This window comes from Coniophora puteana (genome assembly GCF_000271625.1).
Source record: "Coniophora puteana RWD-64-598 SS2 unplaced genomic scaffold CONPUscaffold_25, whole genome shotgun sequence".
NCBI classification, from domain to species: Eukaryota; Fungi; Basidiomycota; class Agaricomycetes; order Boletales; family Coniophoraceae; genus Coniophora; species Coniophora puteana.
The window spans coordinates 852-24,505 of record NW_006913077.1 but is presented as its reverse complement, the minus strand read 5'-3'; the positions used below and the strand labels follow the sequence as shown (position 1 = coordinate 24,505).

Here is a 23,654-nt window from a genome sequence, read left to right as displayed (position 1 = left end):
AGGAATGAGTCGTGATCCAATGATGACGTTGAATCCGTTCTGACCAGTTGATTTTGAGAAGAACGCGTCGTGAAACGAGAGAAACGATGGATGATATGTCGTCTGCGCGGTCGTAACCTCGAGACCCGCGTTGGATGCACGTGCAAAGAACGGATCCCAGGTCTGGTTCGCCTCGGACCACGCTACATTTGGGGAGATGTACATGAACCACAGAGTCGAGTTTGAGACACCGCCGTAGCCGTCCCAGCCATCGTCAGCGAGAGAAGGGAACCCAGCATAGGTCTCGAGCCATACGTCTCGCAAGATAGACGAATTTGCAGCGCTCACAGCGAAGAGGTGACAATGCCATATGTGCTGCCTCCTCCACCGCGAAGTGCCCAGAAGAGGTCGGCATGCTGGTATGCATTGACCATAAGGCGATCGCCGGCCGAGGTGACGACAGTCATTTGAACGACGTTGTCAACGCCTAACGACAAGGATTGGTTATATAGATAAATTTATTGCGAGAATGTGTGGTACACGCACCCAGCCCATAGACGGGTGACAGTGCACTGTGTCCGCCCCCCTGAAACCACCCGCCTGCGGCACCTACAGAGCCACCGTAAGATATCCCACCAAGCAACAAGTGTTCCCTGGCCTCAGCGGCAGTATATGCTTCTGACCATTGTACGCCAGCTCCAAGAGTAAACACTGCAGGGGTCCATTGCATGAGACGCGATGTCTAGATTCCTGATAGCGAACTTGGGAACAGTACCATCGTAAGTTTCAGAAGATGGAGCCCCATCTGGGACAAATACGGCATCATACGAGATGTTCTTCATGTTGTGCGTCCATATCATGAATGCTCCTCGCCCAGCGCTCCGGCCGATGAAATCATGACTATATGCGCACCCCTCAGACCAGCGTCAGTCGGCAGATAGAATAAACGACGCACCCAGTGTTCTTCACGACCATCCTCAAGTTGTGCTCCACCGCAAACCTAACCGCAGCCTGGATATCCTCCGCTGTCCGCGCGTCCACCGCTACGATGGGCACATTGCCTTGCTCGCACGCTCCAGCGGTGGTGGTGTTCGCATAGCAGGTCTCCATGATGATGCCGTTTGCGTGGATGTATGACTCCCAGAATGGGGCCTCCATGCTCCCTGCGAAGCTCGAGCGCCAGGGCCCGTCATCGTATTTGGCTAGGATGCTAGGGCAGTCCTCCGACGAGTCTCCTGTCGCACCGTAGCACCCATGCGCTGTAGGCTTTGGGTGGAGGAGTGGCTACGAGAGGAGAGATTGGAGAGAGGCAAACTCGGTATCATTGGGCCAACAGGGTTGGCCATACACGCAGCGGCACTGGGGTGTAGGCGGAGGAGTGGTGAAGGCTTCGAAGAGACCGGTTACCGCGTCGAGCCCTCCCAAAGGAAAGAATCCGGTGGTGGTCAACGCTAGCGCGGATCAGTTCATTGTCCACTTGGGATTGACTAGACTTAGGAAGGTGGATGAGTAGAGTGCTGCGGAAGGGATGACTGTGGTAGAGGTCCAAGAAAGAGGTCAGCCCGCTAGCATTACTGGACAGCCATATGAGGGAGCGTAGGTGGTGAACTAGAGACCGCTGAGACTGACCCGCACTACTAGGCTATGTCACCCGGAGGCAAGGCGGTGGAGTGATGCCATTAACAGTCCGGGGTGACAGTTGTTCATGGGGAAAAGTCAAAAAGCCCCTATCCTGACACTATAGTTTACGCGACATGGTACATTCCGCGCTTGTGAAGGACGATTTGGTGTCAAGAACATATATTGATGCAGCATTTTAGATACAGAGCCAAGAGTCATGACGCGGTCGTGATCATGCAGAGAGTCAAAGCACAAGAATGAGTAGAGAAGTGAAATGGGAAGCAGGCAGACCAAAATATAAGCAGCAACGTAACAAGAGTGGGAATCGAGGTATCGCAAGAATCAAAAGGGTCGTAAGGTATCGTGGAAGGGAGACGAAGAAAGTCATCAAGCGCAAGAACGTGGCGATCGTGAACAAGAACGTGATAAAAATACGGTGAAGTCGTCAGCCAGTCTAGTCCATCATATCACCTTTAGTACCGTCGAGGGCAATGTCCATATATCTTCCTCCTTCTAATCACACCCGTCGCTCTACGAAGAGACCGCGCTCAGCGCAGCCATCTACGGGATCCGCACAGTGAGCCCTTCAAACCGCGGCACATCCGGGAAATGCAGCGCCTCCGTCTCAGACGCCGACTCGTCCTGGTTCACCGTGCCCGCGCCCGTGACCTCCGTATCGTCCGAGTTCGTCGACGGCGTCGTGTTCATGCTCACCGAGCGTATCGTCGGCAGCCCAAACGACGGCATCGGGCCTAGCGTCGACACGCGCGGGTCGTACTCCTCGAGGCCTTCTCCGCTGCCGCCAAAGTGGTGCAGGCCCAGCGTGGACCCGCCCGGGCCCAGGGCGGACACGGAGGGTGAGATGGCGCGGGGGTTGAAGCTGTTTGAGCCTGAGCTGTTCATTTGGCGGCGGGCGTAGGACGAGCCGGAGCCGGATTGAGACCAGGAGGGCTGGGAGTGGTGTGCATGCGAAAGCTCGGAGCCCTTGCTGCTGGGAGAACGGATATGGGATCGGGCGGAGGGCTGGGACGAGTTGGTGCTAGACTGCTTGCGGCGCCATGATGACGGGGCGGAGCCTGACGAGGGTGGCGAGTAAGTGGGGTTGAGGTGCGAGTGCGAACGCATGGAGTGCAAAGATCCTTGCTCGGAGGTTTGGTAGTCAGGGGGATTGACGACCTGTTATCCAATTAGTCTTATGATGCATGCTTCGAGAATGGATTACGCACCGCTCCAAAGGTGGTCCGCCGTTCGTTGGGCACACCTCCCGCCGCAATCGCCAGCGACCTCCATCCCTCCCTCGCAGCCGGCGGTTCAGCGTCCAAGATATCTATTGTGATACCAGCATCGCCGGCACTTGAAGGCTGATGCCCCGAGTCCGAAGTCCAGGCGGCTGAATTGCGCCATACCATAGGATTAGGCATATCCGGAAGACCAGGTGGCAAGAGCCCACTGCGGGACGCAGCAAACTGAGAGGCTTGCGTAGGTGGCGGCATATCGAGGAGGTCGTCACGGCCGCCACCACCTGAGGGAAGCAGTCCAAGGTCGCCGTCGTCGACAGCATCACGGTTGTATGGCGGCGGCGGAGCATTCAGAGGCAGGTGTGGGACTTCCAAGCGGCCGCTATCTTGATGGCGAAGCGGGCCAGAAGGTGTCCCCGCACGAGAAGCAACAGGTGTACCGAGGCGGGAATGCGCATCGTGATAGACAGTGGTGCCGGACTTGGTGCTAATCGTCGACATCGGTCGCTCTCCTTCAGCAAGCCCACGCCTACTGCCCGCCGAGCGATCTTGACGAGACGGGGAACGGGAGCTGTTGGACCCTGTGAGCCATCGCATGCCCCTCGCACCGAGTGACGAGATCGACGAGATGCTCAGGCGCCAAGCGCTCGGACCTGCACTACTACCGACACCCTGCTCGTCAACAGCCGAGTGCGAACCGAGCTCCTGTACGCGCACACGACGAGCGGTAGAGACCTTCGACTCCTCCAGGTCACTATTCGGGAATGAGACGGTATGCGCTGACTTCTTCTCATCCCAGTCCCGCGAGCCCGACTTCTCCTTGATCCTGAGGGGTGCGACAGCGGGCATGGACCGATTGGAAGATTTTCTCGACGAAACGCGGTCCGGATCGATCGGAGGCGGCGGAAGGAGGGGAGTGAGATGCTCCGGCAGCTGAACGTTGGGCACACCGTACATCCTCGGCGGGCGACTGGCAAGATCGTCCTCTTCACTGAGTTTTAGGAGGTCGCTGGGTGATATGATATGCCTGTCGAACTCGCTGCTTGGGCGTGCGGGAACGCCGCGCTCGTCAACGGGAGGCATGTCGCCGCCGTGGATGCGACCCGGGTTGAGGACCACGCCGTAATCAGTGGCAGCACTCGTGGCCGTCTGGTTGGAATCCTTGGAGTTGTTCGTGCCGCTGTTGCTGTTGCTGTTGGCGTTGCCTACGCTGCCACCGTGGTTCGACTTCTCGTCCGCGTGGGCGCCGTTCGGGTTGACGGGGCGCGTTAGGAACGGGTCGATTTCCTCGCCACTCGAGCGCGGACTGCCCTGGTGCGGGCTCGGCGCATTGGGGCGCGGATCATAAATGCCCTGCTCGGGGTCGCGCGGGTGAACATACTCCCACCCTGTCCAGATAGGCGTGTTGAGCCCGCGCTGCCGGCCGTGTTGGCGCCGATTCCGCCAGCGTGCATAGCATATGAGGAGAGTGAGGAGGATGAGGGCGAAAAATATGCCTCCAACAATGATGCCGACTATGGCGCCCTTGGATAGGATAGAGTGGGCATTGTATGGATAGGCGCTTGAGGAAGAGGTGCTGGTCGACGATGGTGATGTAGTAGATGGTGAAGTGGACGACGTAGATAAGGGAGCAGGAGTGGTGGTAGATGTCAGTGAGGGAGATGAAGACGTAATCGTGGATGTAGGTGCGGGCGAGGTGAGGCCTCCCCATGTCCATATGCCGTCGGTTCCCAATGGTAACTGGATCACATCAAACACTTGTCAGTCAATAGTTCGTTCGAAGAGGAATAGTGGGGGTAATAGCATAACATGGTGGTGAAGAGGAGACGCATGTATGCAGTAACGTGGAGGGGAGAGAAAGTACTCACACTAGGACCATAGTACGTGAGCGGAAGCTCAAACGTTGTGGAGCTCGTGTAGGTTGGGTTTCCGGCAGCATCCGTAAAGACAGTTGTGGAGAGGGTCAACCACGATGGCAAGACCTGCGTTCCTGCCATGGTAGAGATCGAGAAGTGATTTGTTTTGAAGGATTTTCTGATTGGACGAGGGCTAAATGAGAGAATGGGAGACGAGTTCCTGTAAATGAAGTCACAGAAGGGCGCCATTAGTCCGACATTCCTGGCCTTGTGATCCATGATGGATTTCTTACCTGACGAAATCGTAAAGTGGAGTGGTCGTAAGCACCCGTTGGATGGTCGTGATGAGGGAGAGGAAGAGGGGAAAGTCGGATGGGTAGGAGGGAGGGCAGGAAGCGCGTAAGGATGGGAAACGCCGCTACAACGCCTGCAGTTCGAATGTCACGTGTGTGAACGTCAAATCGGAGCTCGGCCTCGGTTCCCCGGCTCGACGTCGACGTAAACTTGAACGTGGCCGTTATCGCCGGTGTCGACCGTGTCCTTGCACTGTACTGAGGGCAACACCTGTGTCGTTTTCCAGCGTCGCTGCAGTCGCCTCCCGTCGCAAGTTGCCGGCACCTATCATGTCTCCCTTGTGATACCATGATCGCCCCCACGACCGGCGACGATAGCGCTGCTAGTCCCCGGCACTAGGCCCGAACAAGAAACTTCTCATCTTTCCATCACGAACATGTCTCGGGTTTGACAATCGGAAGTTGTGTTCTTCCCTGTTTTATGTACCCTCCTCTACAGCAATGACGAGGGCAGATATGCGCAGGCGAACGCTTTCGAGAAGCCTACCAGTCAGTATCATGACGTTCACTTGCAAAACCTGGAGTCCCGATGCACCCCTTGTGCATCCAACCGGTACCGCCGTACATCCTTAATCTGAAGAGTTCTCGAGCTCGTTATTATCGTCGTTCTCTTCCAGGCATCCTCGGCGAGTCATCCTTGTATCTGTCTCGCGTCCACCCATTTGCAAAGATTCATTTAACTTTCGGCTGTGCTAAGTTTGAGTCATATCCCCATACCCAGTGACACTCTCTGTCGCATGCCATTGTTATTTGTTAGGCTACCCACTCACGCCTTAGTCGCACCTCACTGGCACTGACGGTGGGGCTTGTGTCCTCGACATTCAGACTATCAGAAACCATATTATCAGACTGACTATCGCTCACTGTCCATCCTTAGTATGACCAGGTCCTCCATTTATTGCCGTCAGGCTGAGCCCTCATGAAACTCCAGAGCTATCATATCGTACGGTGGCCCGAGATAACTCGGGCAGTGCCCGCGAATGACGTTCTTAGCCCCTTTCTCAGTGCTGTGAATCTCATCCCAACATGCGTTAGTGTCGCTGTTGCACTGATTTGCCTCGCAGATCAACCTATTTTCTAGCGTTGTCTATTATTACGCTGTATCGCACTAATGAACCTACCCATAGCTGACTTGCAGATCAGCACCTGATAGCAAACGTGGAGAAAGCGAGGCATCGGTGGCAGTGCCAATTCCGGTGCCAGGATTCGGGCTGTGCGATCTTTGCCTTTGCTGCTCCCGTCACTGAGCGACACTGCGGCCGCAGAAGGCGCTCGAATGTTGCAGGCTGTTCGCGGGCCTTCGGACTGGAAGTTGGCTCGTCTACGTGGGCTGGGGTAGACGCCCATCCGTGTAGTGGGTGCCTTGCTGCGCGTTATATAGTGCACCGAAGACTTGATGACCTGACACTTTTCACATCTCAGCCCCTTTCACCCCAGATTACCCATGTCACACTCAGTTGGTCCAAACGATCACATCGGCGAGGGCGATTCGACTATCGTTCTTGATATCCTACCAGCTGAGCTCGCGGAAGATGCATTCGAGAAGATGAGACAGGAGGTGCAGTGGAATACAATGTACCACCGAGGTTCGTCTTCGCAGTCTTTCACGCTGCCATGAAGTCACCAACGGCAACCGTACCTCAAATCAGGTGGTGAGGTCCCAAGACTCGTAGCGGTCGAAGGTGAAGTAGCAGAAGACGGAAGGTACATCCCTCCTCGTCACCTCTTCACCACACTAGAAGCTCACCACACGCATGGACGTTGCGGCCCAGCTTCCCCATATACCGCCACCCCGCCGACGAGTCCCCCGTGCTGCTCCCGTTCTCTCCGACAGTGTCCAAGATCCGCGAGCACGTCCAGCGCGTGCTCAACCACCCCGTGAATCACGTGCTGATCCAGCACTACCGCAGCGGTGCGGACTACATTTCGGAGCACTCGGACAAGACGATCGACGTTGTGCGCGGATCCAAGATCGTGAATGTGAGCCTCGGCGCGCAGCGCACGATGACGCTCCGCACGAAGCGCGACCGCGACGCGGACACCGGGCGCGACGCGGGCACGCCAAGGCTATCGCAGAAGGTGTCGCTGCCGCACAACTCGATGTTCGTGATGGGCCTGGAGACGAACGCGAAGTGGCTGCATGGGATCAACCATGATAAGCGCCCGCTGCAGTACAAGCCAGCTGCGGAGCAGTTTAATGGCGGGGAGAGGATAAGTCTGACGTTCCGACGGATTGGGACGTTCCTGACGAAGGGCGAGACGCGTATTTTTGGCCAGGGTGCGAAGGCGAAGATGGCGGCCGACGCGCAGCCTGTGGTGAATGGGACGGATGAAGCTGCGAAGCTGCTGGATGCGTTCGGGAGGGAGAACCAGACGAGCGACTTCGATTGGGCGGAGACGTACGGGGAGGGCTTCGATGTGTTGCACTTTACACCAAGGAAGGACTAATGTATGTATAAATGGAAGTTCATCTTTGTGTTTTTTTGCTTCTGGGCGTGATGGATCGTGAAGTAAGTCGACGTCGAAGACTTCCGGGAGAACAAATGTCACACTGGAGCATTGTCATTCCGCTTGACCGCGATCCTCCGAGCTCCTCCGAGATAACTGTATTGTCGAAAGTCGACCGATGCAACAAAAGTACAAAAGGGCGCTCGGTTTGGGCGCCTAGCCTGTGAAAACATTTGTTGTGTAGATATGCAACGGCCCTTGTAATTCCGTTCGAGCGCGGGCCCTGAGATACTAGAATGTATTTGTTTTGAGGGCATCGTACCTAGCAACGACGAGCAGACGACGAGGAGAGCGACGCAAAACACCTTGTCTCTTACCACCACAACCGTTCTTTTGTCCTCTACAGCGCGGGCAGCTGCGCGTGTCCACTCTTTATCCACATTCGTTTGTTTGTTTCGTCATCGTCTGATGATCTGGGCGGAACTAAATAACACCGCCACCTCATCTACGCGGAGGGTAAGCGGAACCAATCTTATTTATTTCCGTTTCGGGGGGCGTCAGGGGGTTGGGTATTTTTTGACGGGGGACATCGCGTGTCCCGTTGAGCGCGCGTTTCCCATCTTTCTCTGCTGGCCCCTCGCACGAAAAGAGCATAACACGAGGCTGGAGCAATCACAAAACACGAGGATCCACCGACTATTACCTCCTGGGTCCTACCTCATCCTCCCCACCTCCCCTTATCGTACCGACTCCCCACCCAGCCCCCTAGCGGTCACTTGCACCGGCATCGGGCTCAGTCTAATTCGCTTTAAAATTCCCCTCACAAACATCGCCTTCCTGCTTTCCGCTTCTCCTGCTCCATCTGCGACACCCAGCTGCTTCTACTTGACGCGCTTTCTTCATATTCACGTCTTTCTTTTCTCTTCTACATCTTGCATGCCCACCGCATATATTCTAACGAATGTCACAACAGCATAGTACCCCAGCTACGCCTCTGCCCCCCTCGCGCGGCGGCGAATCTCCCATCGGCCGGCCATCCTTCTCTCCTCAGCCCCGTCCATCCGATGGCTCAGAAGGCTACCCGTCGTGGCTTCCCAAACGTCCACCTCCGCCAGCACCTGCGTCCACCCTCCACTCGGTCGCCCATGGTATGTACGACTCTCCTGAGCCGGAGCCGACATATACTATAGGCCGAAAACCGACCCCACGATCGGTCCGCATGGTCAACCTTCCCACCGATACTGGTCTGCACGGCGATCGACGCGAGCCCACTGACCAGACCCGCGTCCCGAGCAACCCGCGTCACTCTCGCGTCTGGTCCCGCATCACCTCCGCCGGCCGCTCCCCCACCCTCGCGTCCGCGCTGCACGCTCAAGAACGCCTGCCGCGCCCCCGCCTCCGCGCCGTCGGCCTTCATCCGGAGCTCGTTCGCAATCCGTCTATTCTTGCGCACATATATTTTTATTTGCTTCCACTCTTCACCTTCTACCACGTTCCCCTGCAGACCTTCTTCGACTTCAATGCTGTATTTATATTACTAGAGTGAGTTCACTTCTTTCATTTCATCACATGGTCCCTGGCGCTTATGGGCTCTGATCCGTGTTTCAGGGTGGCCAAGTACCCCAATCCTTCCGCTCCCGGCGTCCCTGGCTCAGGCAAGAACTGGGCACTCGGTGCTGCTGCCTATATCGCAAGCTGGGCTGTATGGATCTTCATTGTTACGATTATGTACGAAGTCATATACTCCTTCTACCGTAGATGGCGCGTCAGTAAGTGCTGATCATTAGCGTTCCTGACACTACCGGGAGCTAATCTGCACCTCAGAGCGTCCCCTTCTCGTGCCGCTGTACTTATCGACATCCGCTTTCAACCTGGCTTCGATGACATCCTACAGCCACTTCAGCCTCATGCAGCACATCCGCTGGTCTGCCTTTTTCGGTGAAAGTGGCAGCATTCGGGACGGTCTCGCGGAGACTTTTTGGTGGTACTCCCAGAACCTTCCCACCGTCGCACTCCTCCTGCCCCGGGCGGGCCTCTGCCTCGCGCTCTTGTTCGCATTCTCGTTTCCCAACCCAGAGTACGTCAGCCTGCTCGATGCGGGCGCGTCAAACCGCGACGATACGTACTTCCGTTCGTCAGATGGCACGTTGACGGATTACTCGCGCGGCGTTTTGATCGCTAATGCTGCCTGGGCGGCATGGCGTATTCTGCTATTGATCTTGAGCTGGTGACTACATCTCGTTCGTTCGTCTGCTTCTGAACTAATCGATGGACAATGATAGGTTCGGTCTGTGGGTCGTCAGTGGACACGGTTGCGCAGGGCTCTGTGGGCCCCGTAACCGCTGGGAGGAGGAAGATGCGGAGAAGACCGTTTCGATATATGGTGATAACTACTCATTCACCAACGCGTTCGATGCACTCCCTTGGGACTGGCGCGCGGGTACTCGTTTGCGCGTCCAGCACGCGTACGAGTTTTGCCTCACCACCAAGCCGGGTCAGCGATGGAGTTCGGCTAAGAAGGAGGAGCCCGACATGCGCGAGCTGTTGGGTGTCGAGACCACCCCGGCCTTCGACACTGATCAGATTATGGCCGCCGTTTACCCTCAGCAGTCACATCCGCGTCGGCCTACTCTCAGTGAAGACTTGTTCCAGCGCCCACCAAAGGCCGAAGGCATACCGGCGACTCCATCGCCTGACATTGTTCCGCCGAAGTTGGCTAAACGGAGGTCGAGGGATCGGGAGGAGATCCTGTCGGCAGTGTACCCCTTCACTGCCCATGGCGCTCAGATCTCATCAAAGGATGGGATACCGTTCCCGCCATCTCCATCGTCTCGCAAGGAGAAGCAGTCGATCAAGTCTCCGTCGCCCAGGAAGTCCCATTCTATTTCGGAGTTCGGAGAAATCTCGGGCCTAGAGGCCGAGGAAGAGGGTGACATTGTCGACGAGGAAGCATTTGCGAGCAGCGATGCCCATCCCCGTACCTCTGGCTCTTTGTCGAGTCTCGGCCACCCCATCGCATCGCGTTATCCTTTCCAGTTCCGCTGGCCAAATCGTGGTGGTACCTCATCTTCGTCCTCTCGGGGCGGTCACACCCACACGCATAGCACCGATAACGCGTTCAGCACGGTGTCCTCGAACTCACGCTCAGCGCCATCGCGTGCAACGCAGAGCACCGGGAATGCCGAGACATCGTCCAATGGCCCATCACATGGGCACAGCACGTCGATGTCGTCGTCGAGCTACGGAAACCCCATTCCGATGCCGCCTCGGCATCCGACGGCAGGACGCGGGCGGGCAAGGGCGGGCACTGTCCCTACTACGTCTCCCATGTCTTCTTCGTCCGCTGTAGTCTACACCGGCACTGTGCTTCACGGCCGCATTCGCACCGATAGCGACCCTACGGACGACAGCCATGGTCCCTACGGGCCGTACGGCTCCTATTCGGACGCCGAAGAGGAAGAGGAGGGAATAGGCGAAGACGAGATGGAGATGATGGAGCAGCCAATCCCTGAAGGACCTCAGGAAGCTGCTGAGGGCGAAGACAGTGTGGGCCTCTTGCGCGTCAACTCGCGCAGCCCGCGTGGCTCGCTCGTGAGCAGCGGCCGGAGCCGTCGTCGCCGTGCTCGCACCAGTTCGATGTCCAACTCTGGGTCTGGTTCTGGTTCCAACTCGAAGTCGGGATCGGGATCCAATTCACGGACGAGCTCGCATTCCAGGCCCTCTCTCCCTCCACGGTCACGCGCGGGCTCCGCAGTCCGCTCGAGGACGCAGTCGCTCATCCAGAGCCTCGGCGCGGCCTCGCGGTCTTCTGTAGATGTCGTGCAGGCGATTCGGGAACGGGCACGGACCAATTCTTCGAGGGCACGGCTAGAAGACGACTACGTCTACTCGTCGGACGCGCCGACGCGCGGCACGCACTCGCGGAGTGGCTCCGATGCGCTCTCGAGCGGGCAGGAGAACTACACGTTTGGCAGACCGATGCTCCCCGAGCTCCGGGGCCCGTATCCCGAGCGGAGGCTGCGGGAGGTGAAGAGCGATCTATCGGGCAGTGTCGCCGAGTCCAGAGGGACGCGGAGACACACGGATAGCCTCGTGTCGGAGGCGCCGTCGCAGGCCACGCAGATTTCACAGGCAGCCACTGAGCACCCGCCGCCGCGTCCGCCGCGCTCACCAAAGCGACTCAGCGCGGGTGCAGGTGCCATCCCGATTCCCGGTAAGGCGGACAGCGCGGGCAGCAGCAAGGTGGACGTGAGCACGGCGCCTGCGTCGTTCGTCACCGGGTCTGCCACTATCGCTGGCAGCTCTGATACGGGCGAGCATGCTGCTCACCCGGAGCACTGGGCAGACACTAGCCACATGATACATAGAGATCATCATGGACCTGGCCCGGTGTGATCGCCTGACTCTTTCTACTTTACATTGTTTGCTTTTTCTTCTCTTGGACGCTACGAACCGATACGACACATGTATCTATCGTCGTCGAGCCGCCGCCGTTTTTGCTGGGCTGGTTGGGTGGTTCTGACGACTATTGTTGACTTATGAGTATACTTGCATCATTGCTTTCGCGCTAAAACTTCTGCATGAACACTGAGTTATTTGTTGCATATTGTTCTCACTCTTGGTTCGTCATGTCGCTTGTCTCACGTTCTCCCTTCCCGTTCCGAGTCACTTGCCTCCCTCTTCGCCCTATCACGAAGCATGTTGTCTACCGTAATTTCGTCCTGGCCGACTTTCGGTTTGGATGTAACGTACATACGTATATTCTGTAGTGTGAATATAAGTTCCCTTCATGTTGAAATTCTTCGCGTGGCGCCCCTACGGAACAGTGAGGCGAGAGCTGGGTGAAAACAGAAAATGGATGAGGCAAAGTCGGTTTTTGGGCGGAAATCGGTTACGTAATCGGGGTCTATTCAGGCGCGCGTCAGGTTGAAGTCTTCTCTCTTTGCCTACCAGCGCCTTTTGACCTCACATCTATCCACTACCCGTACGAAAACACACGATGGCCGACCACGAGCAGCAGCCAGCTACACAGGAGGAGGTTAAGACCGAGCAGGATAACTCCCCGATCAATGTCAAGGTGTGCCACTCGCTTCCAAGCCCCTTGTCGCTTGCTTCCCCCCTAGTACCCGCGAGACCCTTGACTCGGATAAGCACGCGTAGGACGCTCGGTGCTGACGAGTCGTGATTACACAGGTCGTGAGCTCGGTGGGCGAGGAGGTCTTCTTCAAAATCAAGCGCAACACGAAGCTGAGCAAGCTGCAAGGCGCGTATGCCACTAAAGTAGGGAAAGACGTGAACAGCATCCGGTGCGTCCTTCAGCCCATCTTTTTCTGTTTACGTTGCCCTAGCTCTCCTACCTCTGAGCGTTTATTGTGCACCCCAACTTCTCTCTGTTGACATGGCCTACATGTCCGGACAGTACTGACCTGCTGCATAGGTTCTTGTACGACGGATCCAGAATAAACGACGACGATACACCATCCTCGCTTGAGATGGAGGACAATGGTACGTTTCTCACCAGCTTCCTCCGTCTATGCACTATATATGCTGACCACTTTGACCCGCAGACACGATCGATGTTATGGTGGAGCGTACGTCCCATTCATTGCACACGTATCCTCGTATCACTGATGTCTTTCTTCGCCCGTAGAGGTTGGCGGCGCATGAAGCACGAATCGTTCGAACCTCTAGTCTTTTTCTTGCATAATCGTACCCCATACTCTGCCTACTCTGCCTGTATTTCCGCTTTCGCTTTGGCAAGCCAGCTTTCTTGACCGTATCACAGCTAATTGCTCAATGAGCCTTTCGCTTGCGTGCACGCTCGGTCTACTGCCACCGTTAGCGAAAAGACCATCAGAAGACCGAGCTCCAAATTACTGATCGGCGACCTTGGCAGCTATGTTTAGCGCGCATATAGTCATGTGCTCCGAAGTTCTGACTCTCATGGTCCATATCATATGGGGCTAACCTCTAACAGATGTATGCTGGGCCATAGCATCTCGTCAAATGCTCCATATCCTACCCTTTCTGAGCGCTAGTGACTTACAACTAGAAGTCCTCTGAACTCTCGAAAGGAACGCACGACATCAAGAACCTATCTGGGCAGCTGTCCCTGATATCTATCTACGGTTAAGGAGGTCAAGATTTTCTTCACGACTTCGTTTATGGACCTTCTTACGCTTTCTGAAGTTCATCGTCGAGTGCCAGGGCTGATTTGTTCCAATACACACTCTTTTGTTATGGCCAGCTTTTCGGTGCCTGACTTGCGTTTTTGTCCGCAGCTGACGATTGTGGGGGTGGACAACTGACACACGGTCCACAAAGTGATGAGGTGAAATGTTGCGTCTTTGCGTGATCAATCGACTCATATCCGTGCTGTTATATCTTGCTTTCCTATCAAACCGCCTTCTCTGCTCACGCTCTTTCCTGCTTACCATTCGCTTGTCAACTACAGATGGCGGCGCACCTTGGGTACAGTGGGAAATATGATGATACTAGTCGTCAACAAGGATCGTCTTCTGCTGCTATCGCTGCAGATCCGAGGGTACTGTTTGGCTGATTGGCTCCGCGAAGCTGATCTGGCAGCTGATGTCGCTGTGAACACGGACGGCGAAGAAGTCGCCCTAGTCGGAAGGCTAACAGGTCTTGCCCCTCTCGGTTTAACTTCATACGATTACAGCTGCTGATTTTTTAGTTGTCGAGCGACCAAGTACTATGTGTTGGCGCGGAGGCGACGCTACGCCGGGCTTCCAAAAGGGGGCGCCTGTGACTTGTGGAAAGTCAAGGTCGTTCGTTTCGGTTCCGACGAGTCTCAGGCCTTGTACCTATCCCCAACCGTGTTTTCCATACCACTGGCAAGGTCTGTAATCCATGTGGGTTTCAGTAAGCCTTTCTATATTCAAATACTTCTCGTGTGGAGACATGCTCAGGCTTCAGTTACGCAGCTGTCTTCGACACTGCAGCACCTCGTCATCACTCCATGCTGCCCGCTTGACATTTTTGATTGTTGCTCGTAGCAGTCGGAGCGGTTTCCTACTCGCTTGCGAGAAAGGGCCCAATTCATCCAGTCGGTAGCGCTAAGCGGAAGTGAAGAAGTACCTCAGAAACGCTGGTGAAGTAAGAAGATACTACCTAGGTCCAGTGAAAGCCAGTGAGGCGTCAGGAGCCGTCTCAATGGGTGGGCACACAGTAGCTGAGCTTATAACGTTCGGACTCAGAGATTCGCATGCTAAGTGATGATCCACATTACTGGGATGTGTCGTCAACTATCAATGCTACTCCAACGTCGCGGGACTAGAGCCACCGCAAGGGCCGCAGCGCAAAGCCTTCTCGACATCTTATCCGTCATCCCATGAACGTCGAGGAAGTTTGCCACAGCATATCCGGCGGGATGAGCAGACTCTTCGACTCCTACTCAACTGAGTGCTCATCTCGATCACGATTCTTCGGCATATTCAAACCCTTCCGAGCTTCGACAGGTATGCATTTACGAACATAAGTAGCCAGAGACTCGTCAACGTCGTCAAGTCATGCAGTAATTTACTATCATATTGTACGGCAAACGTGGGTCGAACTCCGTCATCTAAGGAACCTTGTAAGTGGTTGTCCGAGACTGTTGTGCATACGGGACGTGAAGACGTACCTCTAAGACTTACTGCATCTGTTCGGCGCAACATCTACTTGCAAACCACACCATAGCTCGTCACGCCCGACGGCAGCTTCTGGCATGTTCCGTCGTACTTGATACTCCCAGGGCTGCTGCCCAGCGGGGTTGTGCAGCCATCCTGTGGGTCATTGACGAAGTTGATCGTGCAAGTGCCGTTGCTGGTGTCGAGGATCTTGACCGCGGTGAAGCTGTACTCGAGGGGAGGCTCGCAAACGTTGCCAGACCCGGTCTGGTTCAACGGGGTGCCAAGGTCCTGGCAGTCAAGCTCCTGGAAGATCTGGAACGACCAGGTATTGGCGGCGATGGCGACGCTGGCGCTGGCCAGGGCGACTGCGACGGCAAAGGTGGACTTCATGGTGGATAGGGTGGGTAACAACTGGGGATTGGCTGGGAAGAGTGACGCTTCTCGAGGGAGGTTCTAGTGGTGTAAACCACGTCGAAGGCTTACCGCGATATATATACGAAGAATTCCAGTTCGCTGGAGTCTTGCTGGCATCATTGCGCTCGGATACCTGTGCATCTGGTACGTGAGCTTGGCGCATCAGCGCGCCTCGCGGTCATGGCTCTGTTTACCCCGCAACGTCAGAGACAGCTCCGAGATAGCTTTGACGTCCCCATCATATCTCCGGAATCCCATTTGGTAGTGGCTGCATCGGTATTCAGTCAACTCAATTTCATATGCACCAAAAACGTACTCGGGATTGCTGGCGGCGTTCGCCGTTGTGTGGACTATATCGAGCTTATATCCGTGACATTAATGCTACAAAAGAGAAAAATTAGAGAGTGAAGGAGATAAAATTAAGGCATACGCTGTGGAGGATATGCTTGCACAAATACCAGCAGCGGCAGCAAAAAGCACACTCAGATCCTTAGAATATCGTAAAACACAGCGGCCAAGACCTGCGTTAAATAAGAGAACCCCGTTAGGTATAGGTGCTAGTCGAGACTTTGAGCTGCGTTGAACTTGTCAGCACAATGGCATGATAGCCCAGGGTATAAAGAGCACTTGAATGTGTGGTTGGAGATCCAAGCCGCCGCGTCTCACATCGACGTAAAACCTTACCACTCAACTGTAAAGGTTCTAAAATGCGTTTTACCCTCGCCTCCATCACCATCCTGACCTTCTCTTGTGCTGTCATAGCTGCCGACTCATGGTCCTTCAGAATTTACCAGAGCCAGGACTGCAGTGACCACCCCCTGACCCAGAACAGCACGGGCAACACTTGCGGGGCGTAGCCCGGGTGGGCATCCAATGGCGTCAAGGTCACAGGCCTGGCCGACAGCTGCGTCATCAACTTCTCCAGTGATGCCGTCAACTGCAGTAACGTCCTCTTCAGCGTCCCTGCCGATATCCCAGCGGATGGCGGGTGCTACCTGCTCCCGGATTTCACGCGTACGTACGGCGTCGTTTGCAAGAACCGAAGACTCAGATTGGACAGGAATGTGGATGTGGACGCGTCGAGGAAGGAGGTGGAGAGGGAGAGAGAGAGAAGGATAGGGCGATTCCTCTAGGGCGAGAGGGGTCTGAAGAATAGTATCACTGCTGGATCGATGTCGCATTGCGAACAATTATTAGTAACACCCGAACCTACTCCGCTCCCGTAACGTCCTCCCCGAGGAAGCAGAGAAATGTCCATACTCGAGCTCGCCCTTAGAATGATATATGCCTGGGAAAAGAAGAGGGTATGGTAAGGGTTAGAAAGCGGTGAAGGGATGAAAGTTAAGTATCGATGAAAATAAGTCGGAGGGTGGGGTGCATCTGCTCACAAATGTAGCTTGAGACGAAGTGCGACTGTTCGTGCTGTTAACTAGTAGGGCGAGGGCTCAAAAGCTCACCACTGAGTCATTGGACGTTTAGATAGCTGTGATTCAGGCGCCAGTAGTTGACTGTGTGACTCCAGAACACACGCGCAAGACATGCAACAGCCTAACCAGAGTCTTGGATGAATGGGGAAGGCAACGGCAACAGCGACACGTTCCACTGAGTTTCCCGGTCCAACAGTGGCACGCAGCGCCAGTTACCGCCACCCAACGAGGCACGAGTCAAGGATGTAACGTCGAAATGACGCCGCATACAGCGGTAGCAAGCACTGTAGGCGCTGAAAAAGGGCTAATGACGGTATGTACCTTGGTGATTCCTTCAAACAGGAGCACAGCGAGCAGGTACAGCAGGACATGATGCGCAGACTCACCACAAGTCAGGCGACGATTGTATCAGAGGGACTTCAAGTTGCAAGTGGCTAGTTCTGGTCAGCACTGTATGAGCACGGCGCGCTTTGCTATTGTTTGCATGGGGAGGGATCGTAATATTTAAAGGCAGCTGGACCAAAGCCGGACTGAGCTCAAGCGCGCACACGGCGATTGTCAGCGACGGTCACAACGCATCGAGGATTGTTAATTAGGAGGGTATCGGAAAAAAAGATCAGGGCAAAGGCCAGACGGCTAAAGAAAAAGAAAAGCTTCTCAGAAAGGATGGATACAGCACAACGACGCGCAGTGATAAGATAATTAATAGTACGGATACACAACGTTTTACTTGCTGCGCACCTCTGCCTCGGCACGTCAGGTTGTATGAACAGTGAAGGGAAGAGATGCATATGTAATGATATGTAACACTCGGCAAGATTGCCACCACGTCCCGAATGCGAACAGAAGAAAAATATATAGGGAAATGAGGAGACCGTTCCTAGACCCACTGGCTCGCGTATATGCACTATGATGAGGCGGCGTGGATGAGCTGTGACGAGTCCGACCGATCAAGCGAGCGTCTTCGGGAGACGGGACCGCCATTGCACACGTTGATGGAACTCTCGGTCCGTCTCAGAGATCGTTTTTGGTTTGAAGGCCGCGAGGGAGAGGGCGGGGAGGAAATGCAGGCATGGGTGGGCGTGTGGGTGTTCTGGGAGGAGGAGGCGTGAGGATAGTCGGAGGGCTTGCCCGCGGGGTATTGCTTCGGCGGCAGCCCGTTGACGAACCCAAGTGGCGAACGATGCTCCTCCGGAATCGAGGGCATCATGGAGGGGGTCCGAGCACGTTCGAACTGCGAAGCAGGCGATGAAGCTGGGGGTGGAGTGGTAGAACGGCCACAAGGGCTAGTAGACCCGTTTTCTAGTCTCCGTCTCTTTGGCGCCGTCTCTGCGTTCTCTCCCGCATTTGACTCTTCTGCTTCCCGTTTCTTCTCCTGCGCACGAGCGTTGTAGGCGGGTCGTGGATTGTGCCGAGTTAGACGCATGGTCTGGGGGCCGAGCTGGTCCCGATTGATCTCCAAAAAGCGTTGCCGTGCCGTAAGTGCGAGCGTCTCTGCAGTCGGCTGGGGAATGTTATATGCTATCCAGGGATAATGCGGACGGCTGTCGTGCGCTTCGAGCGCCTGGTAGTCTTGGGGTAACCATCGTTGCTTGTCAGCCTCGGGGACCCAATGAAGGTCGAGTAGGCGGCGAACATTCTTGCCCGAGATGGAAGTCCGACTGGCGTTTGAGTTGTGCTTGAGCGTGTCTTCGTAAATGTTCCACGCAATCAGGGGGTCAAACACCTCGGGAGCGCGTGTTTCATCTGGCGCAGGATCATACGCGTAGTCGCGGATTTTGATGCCACGTGACTGAATATCTTCATGGATCTCGCTCGTCGAGAGCTCGTAAAAAACGATCTCGGTAGGAGCTGGAGAGGGTGCAGATGCTCGCGATATCTGTTGGCGGTAGGTTTAGTCACAAAGGGGGTGAAGGAAGACGCGGCGATCACGTACAGAAGGTGAGGTTTCGGCCGGGCTCTCAGCGGCTGCGGGCGCGGGCGTAACGGGAGTAGGCATTGCCATCGGGACGTCCGCGTCAAAGGAGAGGTCATCATTCGAGTTTGGCTGTTGACGGATGTCTTCCATGGTGGATCCGTTGGAGGTATCGATGCGTTGGCTGGGGATGGTGACTGGGTCGGTGTGAGAGTCTTCGCAGTTGATATGCAGCTTGCCTGTGACCGTGGATTTGAGACTGTAGGGGAAGTGAAAGTTGAAGAAGCGTTGCATAGGAGAGGTCGGAAGGCGAGGACGAGAGAGGTGGTGGTTAAATAGGGGTGGGGAATGGAGGCGAGTATGGGCTGAGACCGACCTGCTGGGTGTTGTTTATACGCTATTGTCTCGACAAAGGATAGCCAAATAGAGCAATGGATGCAACTACCCTGATCGAGTCGCGATTGTGATCCGACGCTTTGTCTTGTGACGAGAAAATGCGATGCTCCTGGTATGGACGAGGGCAAGGCAACGTTGTCGTCGTCGAGGACAAGGAGAGGAGGAAGAGACTCGGAGGAGAGGGCGTTGAGATGGAGCGGGGTTACTTAGCAGCAAGAAAAGAACCGGCGAGTCAGGCCGAACTTCCGGCAGCCGCTCGCCGCTTTATGGCGCTGCCGAAAATCCCCGTTCAGGCAACCCCGTCGGAGTGTGGCATCACCGCTTGCCTTTCTCAGCCTCTCCGACCACCACACGCCGGACAAAGCAACGCCCATGGCGGAGTCACGACTGCTCACCGACAAGCACGTACAGTACATTCAAACCCTTGGAAATGTGAGCGTGGTCTTTGAAAGCACACCATCCCGCTTTTTTCACACCTGCGCATAGAGCAAAGATGACTTGTCCTATCATATGACTGCCCACCTCCGCATGAACGCCATCTACTGGGGCCTCACTGCTCTCTGCACCATGGGTCACAAGGACGCACTCGACAGAGTAGAGATGATCAACTATGTCATGAGCTGCTGGGATGACGAAGCAGGTAAGCCCGCCTTCTCGCCATACCGGACGCGAATCGTGATCATGAAACCGTTCAGCTGATAGGGGCCTTTGGTGCGCACCCGGACCACGATGCCCACATCCTCTCGACGCTCAGTGCCATCCAGATCCTGGTCACTCACGAGGCACTTGACCGGGTCGATGTCAATCGGGTCACGAAATGTGAGCACACAGTCTTCATTACCTTGGTCCAACGCATTGACCATGGCGACTGCGTCAGTCATCCTGTCCTTGCAACAGCCCTCAGGCGTGTTCGCTGGTGATACGTGGGGCGAGGTCGACACACGTTTTTCGTACATCGCTGTGAACGCGCTGTCTCTTCTTGGTCGTCTTTCCGAGTTGGACGTCGAGAAAACCGTTTCCTACATCCGCCAGTGCCGTAATTATGATGGTGGCTTTGGGAATACGGCTGGAGCAGAAAGTCATTCTGGACAAGGTAAGTTCTCATGTATGCGCGGTATTGCCTTCTTCGTTCGTGACTCATGGAGCGCGTCTAGTCTTCGTATGTGTAGCTGCCCTTGCTATCCTGGATAGGTTAGATGAGATCGATCAGCCGTCCCTCTGCTGGTGGCTATCCGAGCGGCAGCTTCCCAACGGAGGCTTAAATGGTCGTCCCGAAAAACTCGAGGATGTACGTCTAGCCCTGCCGCTGCAGTCGCATTGTTGATGATAATCGTGCGCAGGTTTGCTATAGCTTTTGGGTGTTATCCGCCCTATCGACTCTCGGAAAGCTTTCATGGATCGACGCTGAGAAGTTAACGGAGTTCATTCTCTCCGCTCAGGTGCGTACCGGAATTACTCCACTATCTCAACGCTGACGATACATCACATTAGGATACGGAAAGGGGCGGTATAGCTGATCGACCTGGAGACGAGTCCGACGTGTTCCACACCCATTTCGGTATCGCCGGTACGGGCCAAGCCAAGTCTTTATAGATCTTACATTCTGATCGATAACTCTAGGTCTGTCCCTGCTCGGGTATCCTGGATTGGTCGACCTCGATCCCGTATATTGCATGCCTGCCCCCATAATCGAGAGGCTGGGCCTACGTAAAGGTTGGAAGGCGCTTCCGCGAAGATCCCTCTAAAGGTAACAACACCTGTAGTAATTTATAAAGTACAACGTAAATGAACGCTCCAACCCGTGACATGATATCAATGGACAGCTGTTTAACGCCTAGAGGTAATGACTACTGTGCATATCGTGAAGAAACAATAGCGGTGTCTGAGAGCGATGATGGTACTTCCGACGGCTCATAGCTATCATCGTACTCAGACGCTGGCGGGTTGATTTGCCCAGGTAGTCCTGCCTCTTTCCACGCGGCGTATCCACCAATGATATCCGTCGCGTTCAACAGCCCAAGGTCTTGTAGAGATGCTGCGGCGAGCGACGACGTGTAACCCTCCTGGCAATAGATGATAACCTTGAGGTCGTACCGATCCGCGATCGCGAGCCGTGCCTCGCACCGAGGGTCGAACCTCCACTCGAGCACGTTACGCTCGATGATGAGTGACCCATGTATCCCTCCCTCCCTTTCACGCTGCGCGGCCGGGCGGATGTCGACGAGGAAAACGGGCATGGGGAACGTGGGGTCGTGCAGTTCGTCGTATGCCTGCTGGGGCGTGACACGCTGCAGCCGTGCGCGAGCGTCGCTCAGGATTTGGTCGATCGAGCGCGATCCGGGAGGGGGTGCAAGCGGGGTGATGGGTGCACGGACGGATTTGGCGACAACGTCCCACAGGGCGGTTTCGTCGTATGAGGAGGCGCCCATGTCCCGCACGAGCGCGACCCAGAGGGTGCCCCGGTTGATGGGGACGCTCTCGACACGTCCAAGGAACTTGGATGAGGCGAGAAGGACGGCGCGTTGGACGTGGTCTTCGTCGCTCCCACTGATAACCAAGGAATTGACTGGTGGCTGCCCGTGTCCTCCTCCGGGTGTTGTTGTTGCACCTGTGGTAGCAAGCGCGAAGAGATAAGGGGTACCTGCGAGTCGAACATCGATGTGGTCTGCGACGAGCTGGAGGAAGAGGTCGTCTTCTCGCTTGGAGAAGGCGAAATAGACGGCCGCCTTGACACCATCGATGGTGCGTGCGCGGCTGATTGCCCGGTTGGCGATACCATAGGCGACCTCGTTCCGTACGTCCTCCAGCGTGCGCGTTCCTCCTGGGCTGCTGATGGAAACACTGCCTCCAATGGAGGGCTGGCGGCGGTCGAGGGACGTCGTCAGGGTAGGTGTCTGCATTTGAGAGGAAGCTGAGGGTGCATGTTTTCTGGCTGTGAACACGCAAAGGTGTAAACAGGGGGAGTTTGTTTGCCGGCGCTCGGACCGCGGTGAGCGGCGTGTTCTACCATCCATCGCTTTTTCTGTGTCATAGTTTCAAACTCAAGGCCCTAGTGGGCACACCTGGACCCGGACGGATACTATACTAAGGAATATCAAAACCATACGCGTTTGTCTACACAACAACCTCTAAGTACTAGTTTTACTGGCTGCACGAAGGAGAACACATCTACTGCACAATGAGGCCCATTTTAAGAGCGCTAGGAGGAGATCAATATATGAGAATAGCACGTGTTAATAGCAGTGGCTACTTACGAGCGAACAATGTAAAGAACGAGGGAAATGTGGGAGAGATCTATGCAATCGATCCAATCGCCTGATTCTTCATTCTTTTGCTCCACGCGCGCAATAACACTGCCGACCATGTTGGGCACTGATGAGTTGTTGACAATTCGATTGTTAGTGGCGGGAACGATATCAAAGGCAGCGGGGTCGACGGGGTAGACGATGGTGACACGAAATGGCAAACGGCAATATGGGTGGCCGGGCAGACCATCGGTAGTCATTTCGACAAAGGCTCCTTCGAGGAACATGTCGTATAACGGTTGGTTGTCCTTGTTTATAGGAACGTCGAGGAAGTGGTCGTAATGACAGTTTTGCCCAAAGATAAAAACGCGGCATGTTTTCCGCTGACCACGCCAGTCGAGATATGTTTGTAAAGAAAGATATTGCAGATAAATATGAAGCTCACGGAGCGGGAGATGGCAGACACTTGCAGGCGATTCATCAAACTATCGTCAATGACTAGAGATGTATTCATGCAAAGGAGAATAACGAATGAGCTGGTGACAAAGGATCGACGCGAGTATAGCTAGGAAGTCTATAAAAGCGCAGACTCACCGGGCAGTTATGTTGAAGCCCAGTAAGAAGTGGTCTTGCTCAAAACGAGCAAGATCTAGTGGAAATCTACTTGTATCTAGCTGGATTCAGTCAAATACCGGGAAATATAGTCAAACCTAGTTTTTCTCGGGATACTAAATAAAACTAGATCAAACTAGAAAATGGTACAATTCTAGATAAAACTATTAGGGTGGTAGCTTGCCCGACGAGCGAAGCGAGGAGGGTAAGCGTAAAGAGAAGAGGAGTTGAAACTTGGTCAACAGGCTGAGGTATTTCCTCAGCAACCTGTTTCGTATATATACTCTTCAGGACCAAAATAGTTTCGAAGGTGGAGTACCACTGAATGCTGTAGAGAGGCGGGAGACGCCTCTACGGGTGCATCCAAATGACATCATTGTACAGGAATAGACGGTTGGTAAGCGTTTCAGCTAAACTTAGCATCTTGATGACTGATGGATATGCCGAAGCCGATGCGATCGCATCGGTATTACCTTAAATGATATAATGACGTCACAGGTGACATCATAACCTAATAATA

The 23,654-nt window shown here is 55.0% G+C and overlaps 10 protein-coding genes across 10 annotated transcripts; 4 read left to right on the top strand and 6 right to left on the bottom strand.

The window, feature by feature from the left end:
* Nucleotides 1–90: 90 nt before the first annotated feature.
* Nucleotides 91–1,137, bottom strand: CONPUDRAFT_170408 (FAD-binding domain-containing protein; the record flags this gene model as incomplete). Its single annotated transcript, XM_007777672.1, has 4 exons — nucleotides 91–466; nucleotides 526–690; nucleotides 755–879; nucleotides 935–1,137. 4 exons carry the CDS (start codon nucleotides 1,135–1,137, stop codon nucleotides 324–326), a joined length of 636 nt encoding a protein of 211 aa, XP_007775862.1. The 3' UTR covers nucleotides 91–323.
* A 631-nt stretch (nucleotides 1,138–1,768) lies between these two features.
* On the bottom strand, nucleotides 1,769–5,056 carry CONPUDRAFT_86099 (uncharacterized protein). Its single transcript, XM_007777671.1, has 4 exons — nucleotides 4,987–5,056; nucleotides 4,706–4,913; nucleotides 2,826–4,577; nucleotides 1,769–2,775 (listed from the first exon to the last, which is right to left on the bottom strand). Exons 2-4 carry the CDS (start codon nucleotides 4,832–4,834, stop codon nucleotides 2,161–2,163), a joined length of 2,496 nt encoding a protein of 831 aa, XP_007775861.1. The 5' UTR covers nucleotides 4,835–4,913; nucleotides 4,987–5,056; the 3' UTR covers nucleotides 1,769–2,160.
* Nucleotides 5,057–6,481: 1,425 nt separating this feature from the next.
* On the top strand, nucleotides 6,482–7,494 carry CONPUDRAFT_68140 (uncharacterized protein; the record flags this gene model as incomplete). The annotated part of the gene is made up of 3 exons (XM_007777661.1): nucleotides 6,482–6,632; nucleotides 6,696–6,750; nucleotides 6,819–7,494. Coding segments are annotated over 3 exons (882 nt in total), but the record flags the coding sequence as incomplete, so codon positions are not given.
* Nucleotides 7,495–8,295: 801 nt separating this feature from the next.
* CONPUDRAFT_86097 (uncharacterized protein) lies at nucleotides 8,296–12,178 on the top strand. The gene is made up of 4 exons (XM_007777670.1): nucleotides 8,296–9,036; nucleotides 9,103–9,263; nucleotides 9,319–9,721; nucleotides 9,777–12,178. The coding sequence occupies exons 1-4, from the start codon at nucleotides 8,456–8,458 to the stop codon at nucleotides 11,887–11,889; spliced, it is 3,258 nt and encodes a 1,085-aa protein (XP_007775860.1). The 5' UTR covers nucleotides 8,296–8,455; the 3' UTR covers nucleotides 11,890–12,178.
* A 268-nt stretch (nucleotides 12,179–12,446) lies between these two features.
* On the top strand, nucleotides 12,447–13,275 carry CONPUDRAFT_113928 (small ubiquitin-related modifier). The gene is made up of 5 exons (XM_007777669.1): nucleotides 12,447–12,571; nucleotides 12,688–12,800; nucleotides 12,932–12,999; nucleotides 13,062–13,085; nucleotides 13,145–13,275. Exons 1-5 carry the CDS (start codon nucleotides 12,494–12,496, stop codon nucleotides 13,159–13,161), a joined length of 300 nt encoding a protein of 99 aa, XP_007775859.1. The 5' UTR covers nucleotides 12,447–12,493; the 3' UTR covers nucleotides 13,162–13,275.
* Nucleotides 13,276–14,962: 1,687 nt separating this feature from the next.
* CONPUDRAFT_147983 (uncharacterized protein) lies at nucleotides 14,963–15,515 on the bottom strand (the record flags this gene model as incomplete). Its single annotated transcript, XM_007777668.1, has 2 exons — nucleotides 14,963–15,076; nucleotides 15,137–15,515. One exon carries the CDS (start codon nucleotides 15,513–15,515, stop codon nucleotides 15,171–15,173), a length of 345 nt encoding a protein of 114 aa, XP_007775858.1. The 3' UTR covers nucleotides 14,963–15,076; nucleotides 15,137–15,170.
* A 794-nt stretch (nucleotides 15,516–16,309) lies between these two features.
* On the bottom strand, nucleotides 16,310–16,720 carry CONPUDRAFT_78392 (uncharacterized protein; the record flags this gene model as incomplete). The annotated part of the gene is made up of 1 exon (XM_007777667.1): nucleotides 16,310–16,720. One exon carries the CDS (start codon nucleotides 16,718–16,720, stop codon nucleotides 16,310–16,312), a length of 411 nt encoding a protein of 136 aa, XP_007775857.1.
* A 1,153-nt stretch (nucleotides 16,721–17,873) lies between these two features.
* Nucleotides 17,874–19,175, bottom strand: CONPUDRAFT_78391 (uncharacterized protein; the record flags this gene model as incomplete). The annotated part of the gene is made up of 2 exons (XM_007777666.1): nucleotides 17,874–18,845; nucleotides 18,903–19,175. The coding sequence occupies 2 exons, from the start codon at nucleotides 19,173–19,175 to the stop codon at nucleotides 17,874–17,876; spliced, it is 1,245 nt and encodes a 414-aa protein (XP_007775856.1).
* A 448-nt stretch (nucleotides 19,176–19,623) lies between these two features.
* On the top strand, nucleotides 19,624–22,242 carry CONPUDRAFT_133577 (rab geranylgeranyltransferase). The gene is made up of 8 exons (XM_007777665.1): nucleotides 19,624–19,709; nucleotides 19,764–19,917; nucleotides 19,980–20,096; nucleotides 20,155–20,370; nucleotides 20,432–20,565; nucleotides 20,618–20,716; nucleotides 20,769–20,844; nucleotides 20,898–22,242. Exons 1-8 carry the CDS (start codon nucleotides 19,650–19,652, stop codon nucleotides 21,020–21,022), a joined length of 981 nt encoding a protein of 326 aa, XP_007775855.1. The 5' UTR covers nucleotides 19,624–19,649; the 3' UTR covers nucleotides 21,023–22,242.
* A 203-nt stretch (nucleotides 22,243–22,445) lies between these two features.
* On the bottom strand, nucleotides 22,446–22,809 carry CONPUDRAFT_160517 (uncharacterized protein; the record flags this gene model as incomplete). The annotated part of the gene is made up of 2 exons (XM_007777664.1): nucleotides 22,446–22,476; nucleotides 22,532–22,809. The coding sequence occupies 2 exons, from the start codon at nucleotides 22,807–22,809 to the stop codon at nucleotides 22,446–22,448; spliced, it is 309 nt and encodes a 102-aa protein (XP_007775854.1).
* Between the last annotated feature and the right edge of the window lie 845 nt (nucleotides 22,810–23,654).